This window comes from Loxodonta africana, chromosome 25 (assembly GCF_030014295.1).
Source record: "Loxodonta africana isolate mLoxAfr1 chromosome 25, mLoxAfr1.hap2, whole genome shotgun sequence".
Lineage (NCBI taxonomy): Eukaryota > Metazoa > Chordata > Mammalia > Proboscidea > Elephantidae > Loxodonta > Loxodonta africana.
The window spans coordinates 29019612-29033784 of record NC_087366.1 but is presented as its reverse complement, the minus strand read 5'-3'; the positions used below and the strand labels follow the sequence as shown (position 1 = coordinate 29033784).

The following is a 14173-nucleotide window of genomic DNA, read 5'->3' as shown; positions in this document are numbered from 1 at the left end:
TATGTGCCTGAACTGTGCCTTTAATTTTAACAGTAATTATTAGGTAGGTATTTTATCTGTATTTTACCGATGTAGAAATTGAGTCTCAGGTCAAATAACTTGGTCAATGTATTTTTCCTTTTCAGATAAGGCAACTCATATTTTAGACATTTATTGTTTGAATGAATTCATAATAATAGTCAGTCTGGCCTGTGCTAAAATTTTATTAGCTTGCCCCTGATCTGCCCATCTTTGTCCTTCTTCTATTTGTATTTACTTGGATATGCCATAGTCATCTCCAGTACTAGGTGTCTAAAAAGTAAGCTCTTCTTCTTCTTGCTTTTGCACAGGGTTTTACTGTGTAGAAGGCACTCATGGCCACTCAGCCAGCTGAGCCAGAAATGTGGCAGTCTTAAAAAAAAATTAATTAAATACACTGTATTCCCAAATTTCTTAAATTTTTTAAAAACTAAAATCTGAAATTATATCATGCTGTCATTTTTTAACGCCTGGTTTTAATCTTCGTTACAGATAAAATACAAGGTGCTTGAAAATCCAGTTTAAAAACTAACAGCAAATTCTGTTTTGCTGACTATAAAATTTATAGCTGGTTACTTTGTGGCAAGATAAGAGTTCAGTATATCTTAAGAATAAGGGCGTTGCTACTTAAATTGTTTGTTGTCTAGTTCTAACCTTGGAATAGGTTAACTTGAATGCTTTATTGTGTGAATTATTGGTAACTCCTGTTCTTTTTGCATATTTCAGTCCTGTGCCAAAGGATAGAGATAAATTTTATTTCAAATTAAAACAAGGAATAGAGAAGAAGGTTGTGATTACAGTGCAGCAACTTTCTAACAAAGAATTAGCTATTGAAAGGTAAGCAGCCTGCTCCTAGACGCTACCAAAAACTTGTGTTGGCATTGTGATTGTGTTTCAAGAAATATGTTATTGAATCTCAGCTGTATTACTCACCTTGAGTTTTCACCATACTTCAGTTTCTCCATTTAAAAACGAGAATGGTAATAATAATGCTTTCTCTACTTAAATAAGTTAGATGCAGCTAGTTCGTTGAGAATCTCAATTGGTGAGGGAAATAAACATGAAATGGCTTTCTTTTTTTTTGGTATTAACTACTTCAACCTTGTTGGATCACATTCCTTTTTCCTGCTGTTCCTTATTGACATATAGGGCAATACCTTAACTTCTTTTAATTATTAAAAAGCCCATCTAGTAACTGGAATCTCACAAGCATTAAAAGATATATATTTGACCATATAAAATAAAAAAACCTATTGTAGGACAAAAGATACTATTAATAAAGTCAATACAGATATTTGTAATATAGATAACAGATGAAAGGCTAATATCTACAATTTACGTAGAATTCTTAACAATTGACAGTAGAAAACAAAATACAAAAATGGGTAAGAGAATGAATAGGCAAATCAGAGGAAAGCTATTTAGATGGCTGAGAAACACATTTAAAGATGACCCAATCCATGAATAGATGAGGAAATGCAAATTAAGGTAACAATAAGATATCAGGTTGGCAAAAATAATGTATTGCTGGTGGGGATGTAAGAAAAGAGTATTATATTGCTTATGGAAATGTGAAAAGCAATTTTTGAAAAGCATTCGGGCAACATCTATAAAATAACTATAATTGGACACATCAGTCCCATTCTAAAGAATCTGTCCAATTGAAAATAAAAGTACCACTGTCTAAGAGTATTGATCACAGCATTGTTTTTAGTGGCAAAAAAACTGAAAATGAAATGATGCCTATCCGTAGGGAAGTGTTTAAATAGTTCATAGAATATAATACAGACATTAAAAATAATGTATTAGAAATCTACCAGATGAAGAGATTTCCATGAGTTATTGAGTGGAAAAAAATCAAGATATAGAAAAGTGTATATGATATGTTTCTGTGCCAAAGAGGTACATGAAAACAAAACAAAAAAACTGTGTGTGTACAGGATTATATAAGGACAGAGAAAATATGAATGATTACACTCTGAAGTTTTCACATGTATTATTACATGGCAGAGGAGAGGAGAGAACATGTATATGATGGCATTTATATACATAAAACTACATGTTTGTGTGGATATATTTTGAATATTTAATTTAAAAGATTAACAAAATATCTGCCAAGTTTAAATTCCAGTCTTATTTTCTTTCTCCCCACAACACCAGTAAAGCTTGGGCTCAAGGGACTTTGAGTGGGGTGTGGTATGGTCTGATCTTTCATTCCCCCTCCTACACCAACTTTGTGTAGAGTGTCCTCTGATATACCTTCTTACTCTTCACTCTTCAGGCTGGGAGGTGGAATAGAAAAGTTAGCTGGGGTGGTCTTACATAAATGGCTGCCTGTTGGTAGTCTCATTCTGGCTTGATCTGGTTTGGCCGGCTGCTCCTGGCTCCTCCTCTGACCTCAGTGTTCCTTTGTATATGCTTAGGTCCTCTTCTGTGCTTTCCAAGTGCTATGGGAATCTGTGGCTAGGGGGCACCTCCCCTGTTCTTCCCAGGCATGTTGCTTGCTCCTGCTTACCATTTCGGTATAGGTTGCTCCTGCAAGTCTCCAAAGTTCATGCGCTTACATGTTCACACATACCCCCAAACTCAAGGGGTCATGTTCCAGTTGTCTACCATGGCCATTTCCTTGAGGATAAACATCATACTAGGGAGTGAAAATGCTGGTCTCCCCTCTTTTTCAAGGACCCTGAATCCTTAGGTGTTACTGTCTCAGAGCCCTTTTTCACTTGACTTAGAAAACTGGGAGAAATTGGTGACGATCAAGAGAAAGAAAAGCCCCTTCACTAAGACTACTGTATGCTGTGACCACTCCCGCTATTTCTCTTCCTCATTCTCTAGACTGGGGTGAGGGTGGGTGACAGTTGAGGTGTTGGCTGATGGTACCTTGGCCACCTCTGCCCCTCTTACATCTGAGAGGAGATATCTGGCCCTCAGTTGTCTGCAGCTTTCTTCTTAATGTAGGGTATTTAAAAAATCCACTTTATTCGATCTCTGTATCCTGCTGCCAATATCCAGGTAACAGAAAAAGTCCTATTCAGCATCTTGTCAGAGTGATGCATGCATGTGTTCATAATTGTTTGTGAAGTTTGACCCTTATATGAAAACCATATTTTATCAATTTCAAATTGTGTGTTTTCGTGTTTAACATCCTTGTAATTGGAGTGCGTTTTATAATTTATGGCATCTTATAATTACAGTTGTCACCTTTTTTTCCTTCATTATATAAAATATAATGGTGAGTTTTAAAATTGATGGCTTTTTAGAGTTGATGAAAATAGCTGAAGATAAAAGATACTCTTGATGTTGAATATTTTAGTTCAAAAGAATAATGATTAGATTTTACATGCAGCAACCTTCTACATTTTGTAGCATTAGTTATAGCAATTTGTAAAACATTATTTGGAAATAATTTCAAACTTACAAAAGGCTACAAAAATAAAACTAGTACAGAGAATATCTGTATACTTTTCACTCAGACTCATCTATTGCTATTGCTTGGACTCATCTATTGCTAACATTTTATCCCGTTTGCTTTGCACCTACTTTCTCAGTCTCTCTCTATCTCTGTGTACACACACGTACAACTATTTTTCTGGACCATTTAAGAGTAGGTTACATACAGCATGGCCCTTTAGCCCTAAATACTTCAGTGAGTATTTCTTAGGAATAGGGATATTCCCTTAACCAAACTATAGTTACCAGCTTAAGCAGTATTAGGATTCATACAATACTTTTACTTAAAATACCATTTTGTCTTCCAGTTTTATTAGTTAACCCAATACTGTCATTTGCCTCTACAGTTCAGGATTCACTGTTGTTGTTGTTAGGTGCCATTGAGTTGGTTCTGATTCATAGCGACCTCATGTGTAACAGAATGAAATACTGCCCCGTCCTGTACCACCCTCACAGCATGTTGTTGCAGTCACTATGTCAGTCCATCTCATTGAGACTCTTCCCCTTTTTGGCTGATCCTGTAATTTACCATGCATGATGTCCTTCTTTCAGGGATTGGTCCTTCTTGATAACATGTCCAAAGTAAGTGAGATGAAATCTCACTACCCTTGTTTCTAAGGAGCATTCTGGCTGTACTTCTTCCAAGACAGATTTGTTCATTCTTCTGGCAGTCCATGGTATATTCAATCCTCTTTGCCAATTCAAAGGCATCAATTCTTCTTCGGTCTTCCTTATTCATTGTCCAGCTTTTTCATGCATATGAGGTCGTTGAAAATACCTTGGCTTGGGTCAGGTGCACCTTAGTCCTCAAAGTGAGATCTTTGCTTTTTAACACTTTAAAGAGATCTTTTGCAGCAGATTTGCCCAGTGCAATATGTCATCTGATTTCTTGAGTGCTGCTTCCATGGGCATTTATTGTGGATCCAAGTAACATGAAATCCTTGACAACTTCAGTCTTTTCTCTGTTTATCATGATGTTGCTCATTGATCCAGTTGGGGGTTTTTGTTTTCTTTATGTAAGGTGTAATCCATACTGAAGGCTGTAGTTTTTGATCTTCATCAGTAAGAGCTTCAAGTCCTCTTCACTTTCAGCAAGGAAGTTTGTGTCATCTGCATATTATAGGTTTGTTAATGAGTGTTCCTTTGGTCCTGATGCCATGTTCTTCATATAGTCTAGCTTCTTGGATTATTTGCTTGGCATATAGATGAAATAAGTATGATGAAAGGATGCAGTCCTGACACATACCTTTCCTGGTTTTTCAGAAAAATTTTATTGCATTTTAGATGAAAGTTCATAGCATAAATTAGTTCCTCATTCAGATATTTATACACAGATTGTCTTGTGATATTGGTTGCAATACCTGCAATGTGTCAAAACTCTCCTCCATTCCAAGCTGAGTTCTCCGTGTCCATTCATGCAGTTTTCCTGTCCCTTCCTGCCTTCTTATCTTTGCTTTTGGGCTGGTGTTGCCCATTTGATCTCCTATACTTGATTGAACTAAAGCACATTCTTCACGTGTGTCATTATTTGTTTTATAGGCCTGTCTAGTCCTTGGCTGAAAGGTGGACTTCAGGAGTGGCTTCAGTTCTGAGTTAGCGGGGTTTAAGGGGGCCATAGTCTTGGGCACCTTTCCTGATTTTAAACCATGCAGTATCCCCTTGTTCTGTTTGAATGACTGCCTCTTGGTTTATGTACAGATTTTGCATGGGTACAATTAAGGGTTCTGGAATTACCATTCTTTGCAATGTTATCTGCAATTTGTATGATTTCCACATTCGAATGCTTTCACTTAGTCAATAAAACACGGGTAAACATCTTTCTGATATTCTCTGCTTTCAGCCAAGATCTGTCGGATATCAGCAACGGTAGCCTTTGTTCCACATTCTCTTCTGAAGCTGGCTTGAATTTCTGGCAGGTCCCTGTTGATGTACTGCTGCAACTGTGTTTGAATTATCTTCAATATAATTTTACTTGCATGTGATACTAATGATATTGTTTGATAATTTCTACATCCGTTGGATCACCTTTCTTTGGAATGGGCATGAATATGGATCTCTTCTAGCTGGCTGGCCAGGTAGCTGTCTTCCAAATTTGTTGGCATAGACATGTGAGTGCTTCCAGCATTGCATCCATCTGTGTGAAACGTTTCAGTTGGTATTCTGTCAATTCCTGGAGCCTTGTTTTTCACCAGTGTCTTCAGTGTGGTTTGGACTTCTTTCTTCAGTACCATCGATTCTTGATCATATGCTACCTCCTGAAATGGTTGAATGTCAACCAGTTCTTTTTTGATACAGTGATTCTGTGTATCCCTTCCATTTTCGTTTGATGCTTCCTGTGTCATTCAGTTTTTTGCCCGTAGAATCCTTAAATATCGCAACTCGAGTCTTGAAGCTTTTCTTCTGTTCTTTCAGGTTGAGAAATGCTGAACGTGTTCTTTCCTTCTCGTTTTCTAACTCCAGGTCTTTGCATATTTCATTGTAATACTTTACCTTGTCTTCTTGAGTCACCCTTTTAAAATGTTCCGTTCAGCTCTTTTACTTCATCATTTCTTCTTTTCAGTTTAGCTATTCTGTGTTTAAGAGCAAGTTGCAGAGTGTCTTCTGACATCCATTTTGATCTTTTCTTTCTTTCCTGTCTTTTTATGACTTTTTGCTTTTTCATGTATGAAGTCCTTGATGTCATTCCACAACTTGTCTGGTCTTTGGTCATTAGTGTTCAGTGCATCAAATCTATTCTTGAGATAGTCTCTAAATTCAGGTGGAATATACTCAAGATTGTACCTTGGCTCTTGTGGACTTGTTTTAATTTTCTTTAGCTTCAACTTGAACTTGCATCCGAACAGTTGATGGTCTGTTTTGCAGTTGGCCTAGGGCCTTGTTCTGCTGAGGACACTGAGCTTCTGAAAAAAAGCTAAAATACTGCATTTACTTGTCATATGTCTTTAGCTTCCTTTAATCTGGAGCAATTCCACAACGATTTATGTCTCTTAGAACATGGGTGTTTTTGAAGAATACATTCCTTTTCCCCTTTTTAATATACATGGCTCATTTTGAGTTTGTCTGATACTTCCTCATGGTTAGATTCAGATCATATATTGGTGTATAGATGATGTTGTGTCTTTCAGAGGGTATCACATCAAGAGCCACTCAATATCCATTTGTCCCTTAATGGTGATGTTAATTTTGATTACCCAGTCAAGATGTCTGATTTCTTCACCATATAATTACTATTTTCTCCCCTTGCAACTAATAGTCTGTGGGGAGACACTTTAAGACCATGAAAATATTCTAGTCCTTATCAGAATTTCCTCTTCAATTTAATAGTTATTGATGATTCATTCCTGATCCAATCTTTCCTGTGATGATTGTGAAATGATAATTTTCTGACTTCTGTACTCCCTCTACATTTACTGGTCAACCCATGGCACTTTGCTGTAAGCAAGAGCTTTCCCTTCTCTTCCATTTACTTATCTCTTTATCATTGTTTTATACTGCTGAATATTTTTTCTCCCCGGAGGCTTATAATTCATATGGAGCCCTGGTGGCACAGTGGTTAAGAGCTTGGCTGCTAACCAAAAGGTCAGCAGTTTGAATCCACCAGCTGCTTCTTGGAAACCCTATGAGGCAATTCTACTCTGTGCTATCAGGTTGCCGTGAGTCAAAATTGACTCGATGGCAACAGGTTTTTGGCAGTACAGTTGTGAAGAGCTTAGCTGCTAACCGAAAGGTGGGGGGTTTGAACTCACCAACCATACTGCAGGAGAAAAATGTGTCAGTCTGCTTCTGTAAAGACTTACAGCCATGGGAACCCTATGGGGAAGTTCTTCCTGTCCTGTAGGGTCGCTATGAGTTGGAATCAACTCGATGACAATTGGATTTTAATTCATTGCTGCACTTAATTATTTTGGTGTTCAATTTGTCCCAGAATTGGCCAGTGGGATCCTTTTCAAGCCCCATGTCCTTATGACATGGCCTTTTTTTTTTTTTTTTTGAGCTCTTCTTTACTTTCTGGCATAAGAAAAAGCAGCTTTTAGTGAACAGGTCTGCATTTACACAGGCAAAGAAGCAGTAAGTAACTGTGTTGAGTAATTTAACTTTTAATAAATATTATTTTAAAATCTTAAGAGTTTTATGTTTAAATAGTATATTAATCCGATACTTTGCCTGAATATAAGGCAACCCATTCTTTGCCCACTGAGAAGCTCCAAATTCAATCAGCTTGAATGTAGAAACCTTGGCAGATACAGATGAAACTGTTGAATGCCTAATTATAATATTTTCTTTGTTAATTTGGTTAAACATTTACGTATTTGTTGAAAATATATTACACAGAATAATGACTTACAAATGATGCTTTTTGGCCACAAATACTCATAAAGCAATTTTACGTAGACTCTTCACAATCATTTTAATGTCAGTGTCTTCATCACCACTTGAGCTACTTTTTGAATAATCTTAAGGCATTTTTCCAGAGCATGTTATGTCAGTTTTTGCCTGAGTTGTATGAGATAAAGCACTTATGAATCAGTATATGTTGCTGTCATTAAAATTTTTACCTAAGTCACTAGTACTTATTTGTATAACTTTAGGGAAGTTGTTCCTTAAATTCCTTCAATATGTTTAAAAAAAAAAAAAACCCAAAACACACAAAAAAAACTTAGCCATTGCTTCTGACTCATAGAGATTCTATAGGATGGAGTAGAACTGCCCCATAGGGTTTCCAAGGCTATAAATCCTTACGGAAGCAGACTGCTACATCCTTGTCCCGTGGAATTGCTCATGGGTTTAAACGGCTAACTTGTAAGTTAGCAGAGGAGTGCTTAACCATTGTGCCAGCAGGGCTTAGTAATCACTTACTATATTGCTTTTACTTTAATATAACTAATCTTGTTCATAACAGTATCTTACACTTGCAACTGTGGGTTTGTATTCTAGCAATAATGACTAAATCCATGTTAAGTTTCTTTACTTCCTTTTGTTTTTATAATTTATTTTTGTTGTTGTTGAGAATATACACAGCAGAACATACACCAATTCAACAACTTCTACATGTACAATTCAGTGATATTGACTAAATTCTTCAAGTTGTGCAACCATTCTTACCCTCCTTTTCCGAGTTGTTCCTCCCCCAATAACATAACTTCACTGCCCCCTAAGGTTTCTGTCTAATCTTTTGAGTGACTGTTGTCAACTTGATCGCATATAGACTGGTCTTAAAAGAGCACAATGCTCAAGGCAGACATTCTTTACTAGTTAACTAAACTACTGTTTGGTTTTAAGAAGATTACTTCAAGGAACATTTTTTGATTTAAGGTTAAAAAAATTATCTCAGGATGATTGTTTCAGGAATTTATCTCACCTCTATGGCTCCAGAAAGTCTGGATTCTATGGGAATTTGAAATTCTGTTTTGCATTTTCCTTCTTTTGATCAGGATTATGCTATAGAATCTTTGATCAAAATGTTCAGTAATGGTAGCTGGGCACCATTTGGTTTTTCTGGTCTCGTGGCAGAGGAGGCAGTTGTTCATGGGGACTATTAGCCACACATTCCACTTCCTTCTATTCCTGACTCTCCTTCCTCTGATGCGCCAGGTGAATAGAGACTAATTGTTGTACTTTGAAATGCAGCTTGCAAGCTTTTAACACCCCAGGTACTAAGCAGTGAACTAGGAGGTAGAACAGAAGCACTAAACACGTTATTAGACGAATTAATGGGAATGTCTCATGAAGCCATGACTCTAAACCTTCAAACCAAGGAACCAAATCCCATAAGGTGTTGCTTGTACATAAGCAACCTCACCAGCTAGTCTTTTTTTTATTGTTGTTGTAGATATATTTATCACACAACTTTCTGCCAATTTGGCTTTTCACAGGTGTACTACTTATTGACAGCAACTGTGTTAATTGGCTGTGCAACTGTATCCTTAATGGAATTTTTTCATCACTGATAACTGAATCTTTGCTTCCTTTTTCACTCATTGTGTCTGTCAGGTGGTCTCTATAAACATCCAAACTAGAATTGACGGAGATTGCTTAGATCACTGGGTTTTTCCCAAACAATACTCTGTTCAAGATAACAGACTGAATTTTCTGCATTATGAAAGATTTTGTAAATATTCGGACTTACCTCTTTTGGAAAAAGAAACCCTTGCTTTTTTTTGGGTTATATGTGGTACTTAAAATGTTTAAATTACATAATGTAAAAGGCTGAATTTATGATAATCCAGTAGGTGGCAATCTTGTCAAGACAATTCTTTACACCTTTGAATCTGTGACATTGGTACATGTCTAGCAGAATTTGAAAGCGAGGACATAGATTTTTGGGCAACCAAGGGTTTGCTCAGAGATGTCAAATCTAGGGCAACATGCCCTGGAAGAAAAGCTGACTGATTTGTAGAAGAGAAACACAACAGTAACAATGAGGAGAGAAAGCACAATGATTCTAATCTGAAATGTGTGAAATGTGGGCGGTCTGAGCCTAATTGTTGAGCAGGTCCATCTGAAGCGTTAACGTGTGCAGTTCCAATCAGGTCGAGCTCTTTCGGTGCCCCTAAAGCAGAAATGGTGATCATCTTGGTCCCTGACCAGCGGAGATTCCTGTGAGTTTTGGTATCATTCCATCTAGAAATGTTATACAGCAGTTTCTTACAAACTACTAAATTGATAGGGATTTTTAAAGCTTTATTTTCTAGCTTTTAAAATTCACTATTACTAGCAGTATTGCATAGCATCCACACTGAGCAGCTGGATGCTTTGAATAGTTTGTGAGTTATGCTTGCTGCTCAGAAAGTGAGAAGGATGAGGGGAAACTTCAGGTTTTGCTGTATTAATTTCATGACTGGTTGATTTTACCAAGTGTTACCTCTCATTTTGTAATACAGTGATTCAGAACAAATAATTCCATATGCATTTACAATACTGTTTACAATTTCCTAACAAGAAAAGGTGTCTAATGATAGTAATCTCAGGCTTTGTGGCAGGTTAGTTGGGAAGAGATTTTTGTCTTAAAGGGTTTTACCATATATCTATCAAATTACTCTGTTCCCAAGAATCTGCCCTGATGCTTGCTCTTATAACCGGAATGAAGTATTGATACAGCAAGCAGAGTAAAATTATTAGATACAGCAAGGACACACTGTAGTTCGTACTGAGTAACATGGGCCAACACTGCTAGAAAGGAAGCCTTTCCATAAGTCATTCTAATCTGACCCTGATTTTGGGGAATGTGTCATCACATATACATTAGGAAAAAATATAACATCATTGCTAGCAGTGATTGAAACAGACCATATGGAGCAATAGATTTAAGACCTATGCAGTGTGATCATTTTCAGAGTGATTCAGAGATGTGTCTGTTTTAATAGTAAATTCTTAATTTGTGCTTGCTGGTTTATAGCAAAAACCATATAGTAAGGAACCGAAGTGATGAGTACCATACCTCATAGAATAAGTGTTTGAGAGGTATGTTTCTTTGTGTTACTTCCTTAAGGAAAAAGTATTATAGCAAAGGAATACTGAAAAAAAAAAAAACAAAACACAAATCTCTTGGGACTCTTTTCTCCTGGAGCAAACAGTTTTCTGGTGTGATTTGACATCACCAAAATAGATGAATGGTAGAACTTGGACTGTTTATCATGTTTGGATGGATCTAATTTGATGTTAGGACCATTCTGAGGGTCTTTTGCTGAATTTACTTAGGACTTATTTTTGCCTTTACTCTAGCCAGTTGTTACAGTTTTATATGGAAAGAAGCTCAAGTCGCTTACTTTAAGTTGGCTAGGTGTTAATTTGATTTTCATGTTTTATTCTCTTATACCAAATAGTACATCAGGAGTCGCAGATATTCTAGGAATATCTTTGGAAACCCTGGTGGCGTAGTGGTTAAGTGCTACGGCTGCTAACCAAGAGGTCAGCAGTTCGAATCTGCTAGGCGCTCCTTGGAAACTCCATGGGGCAGTTCTACTCTGTCCTGTAGAGTCGCTATGAGTCAGAATCAACTCGACAGCACTGGGTTTGGTTTGTTTTTGGTTAGGGATATCTTTTAAAGGACAAATTCCTCCCTTTCCTGAACATGAGAAAAAATTAGTGGGGTGACCCATATTCTGGATAATATTTTAAAAGTTGCTCCATGAGCTTATTCATTTGCTTTCTTGCGCTGTGTCTTCCTTCAAGGCTGTGGTAAGGTAACGCTCTTTTTTCTTAGGAAAAAGGTATTATTTATACAAAAATACTTTTGTTGTTCCCTGGTTATGATTTCAAGTGACAGTTGAAGAGAGCTATTTGCATTATCAGGTTTTTTGGTAAGTGGATAATTGGAAGTTTGAATAACTCTCTCAGCCATTGTACTGGAACTTTAATTAGGATAGAATTTTTAGCATCTTTTGTTGTTGGCTTCTGCTGACACCCAGTGGTGGGGAGAAAGCACTATATGTACCTGTTATTATATATTACATTTTCAGCTTTATGTTTTGAGACATGCTTTTTTATATGACCAATGAAAACATACATTGTTTACGGTAATATGTTTTTATAAGTTCCATTTTAGATGTCTTGGAGTTCATGTTTTAAAAAAGCATTTCATTTTGAAGTAATTATAAACTCACAGAAAGTTGCAGTAATAGTACAGAGAGGCCCACACTCTCCCCCCACCCCCCGTTCCCTCAGTGGTAACATCTTACATAACTATCATGCAGCATCAAAAGGAGGACATTGACGTTGTTACAATCTACAGACCTACTGTAGAGCTGTTTTTGCATCCTTCTGTAAGTCATAGTATGATTTCTTAATTTATTGGCTTAAGAAATTTGGATTCCTAACCTGGCCATTAAGTAATTAGAAGAAAATAGTATTTTAACTAGATCTTATGCCTGGTATCAGGAGCCCTGGCTGCTCAGTGGTTAAGCACTAGGCTGCTAACTGAAAGGTTGGCTGCTCTACAGGAGAAAGATGTGACAGTCTGCATCCATAAAGACTACAGCCTTGGAAACCCTATGGGACAAGCTCTACTCTGTATAGGGTCACTATAAGTCAGAATTGACTTGATGGCAATGAGTGTGGTTATGCCAGTTATCACCGTATTGCCTCTCAGCTCCAAATCTGCCCTCTTACGTGATTCATCAGCACTTATGGAGCTTTAAGCATTTCTTCTTTGTAACAGGCTCAATATTCAGTTCTGTCAGTAGAGGGTGCTGAAGGGGCACTGCAGGGAGAAGGGCCTTCTCTTCCTGACTCTGGTGTGCTGCAGTTGTATTTTTGCTCTTGCTGAAAGGTCTGTGGGCATCCAGTGGTGTTCTGCTCCAGCTGTGCCTGCTGTACACCAGTGTATGTAGTCCCTCTGCGAGCTCTTATCCCTGGACCTGGTTCAGTGAGGCCCTCCTACAGCCTCTGTGGATAGTGCGTACCCCAGGCATTGCCCCACCCTACCAGTGAGCCAGCTCTGGGGACCCTCATTTCCTCTGCCTACCTGCCTGCACCCTAAAGGATTGTTTTCTGCCCACCTGGCGATTGTGGGCCAGTTTACCTGGGAAATCCAGCAAACTTCTTTGCCATTGATCAGACCACATTCATACCTTCTCCAGTGAGACCTGAATGCCAGTCTTGGGGAGGGGACCCCCCTTCCAAATTGATCTTCCTTGGGTATACTCCTTCAGGCTTAGGCTGTTCTTTAGATTTCTCCTTTTAGCTTTATAGTTACTCTCTATAGTCGATACTTCTTTTATTATAAACTTGTTCAAATTATTGTGTATTTTTTCTCCTAATTAGACACTAACTCATAGTATCTAATGGAATTAGACAGTACTTAACGGAAACCCTGGTGGCTTAGTGGTTAAGAGCTACTGCTGCTAACCGAAAGTCAGCAGTTGAAATCCACCAGGCACTCCTTGGAAGCTCTATGGGGCAGTTCTGCTCTGCCTGTAGGGTTGCTATGAGTCGGAATTGACTTGACAGCAACAGGTTTAGTTGTTTTTTTTTTTTGAATTAAGTTAACCAGACCCACAGATAAAAGTTTCTAATACATATCTAGGAAAAAACAAAACAACAAAATTGATCAGTTTTATGATTTTTTGTAGCTATTTTGGGCTCCTTGTAATTCCATATGAATTTGAGGGTTGGCTTTTCCATATCCCCAAAGAAGGCTGTTGGCATTTTGATAGGGATCATTGAATCTGTAGATCACTTTTAGTAGTATTGACATCTTAATAATATTCAGTCTTCCAGTCCACGAACACAGAATGTCTTTTCATTTATTTAGGCCTTTAATTTCTTTCAACAATAAGAGTAAGAAACCTCAATAAAGAGAAGAGGGCGCTCAGAGCTCCACATTCCTGTGGTAATACTGCTCCTCCCCTGGCTTGTACACCCTAGTTGGCCTGAATAACGTGGTATGCTTCAGAGGTCTGCATTCTCCTGCCAAAACCCCCCTTCTTGCCCCCAACACCCACCCTCACTGAAATAACCTATTTCTATTTTGCCTGTTTCCCCCAGGTCTTGTAAGAAGTTTAGGACTCCTGGGCTATCCCTCAGTACTACTCAGATCCTCATCCTCACATGGTTGTGTGTATCCTCTCATCAGACCCCCATCTCCCACTCCTCCCCAACTTCCTAAAGCTTTTCATTTCATACTCTGGAACTCACAGCCCATCGTCAGCAAAATTCATTTCATTCGCAACTTCATTTTTGCGTGTTACCTTTACTTTCTAAA

The 14173-nt window shown here is 37.8% G+C and overlaps 1 protein-coding gene across 18 annotated transcripts in view; it reads left to right on the top strand.

Annotated features, from left to right (window-relative positions):
* The window catches only part of RABGAP1L (RAB GTPase activating protein 1 like), a 785265-nt gene that overhangs the window by 140404 nt on the left and 630688 nt on the right, over positions 1-14173 (top strand). For all 18 annotated transcript variants that reach the window (XM_023549257.2, XM_023549255.2, XM_023549261.2 and 15 more), the window contains one exon: positions 745-855. In XM_023549257.2, the coding sequence (XP_023405025.1) occupies positions 745-855 (111 nt within the window). Of the gene's footprint in view, positions 1-744; positions 856-14173 lie in introns of those variants that run through there.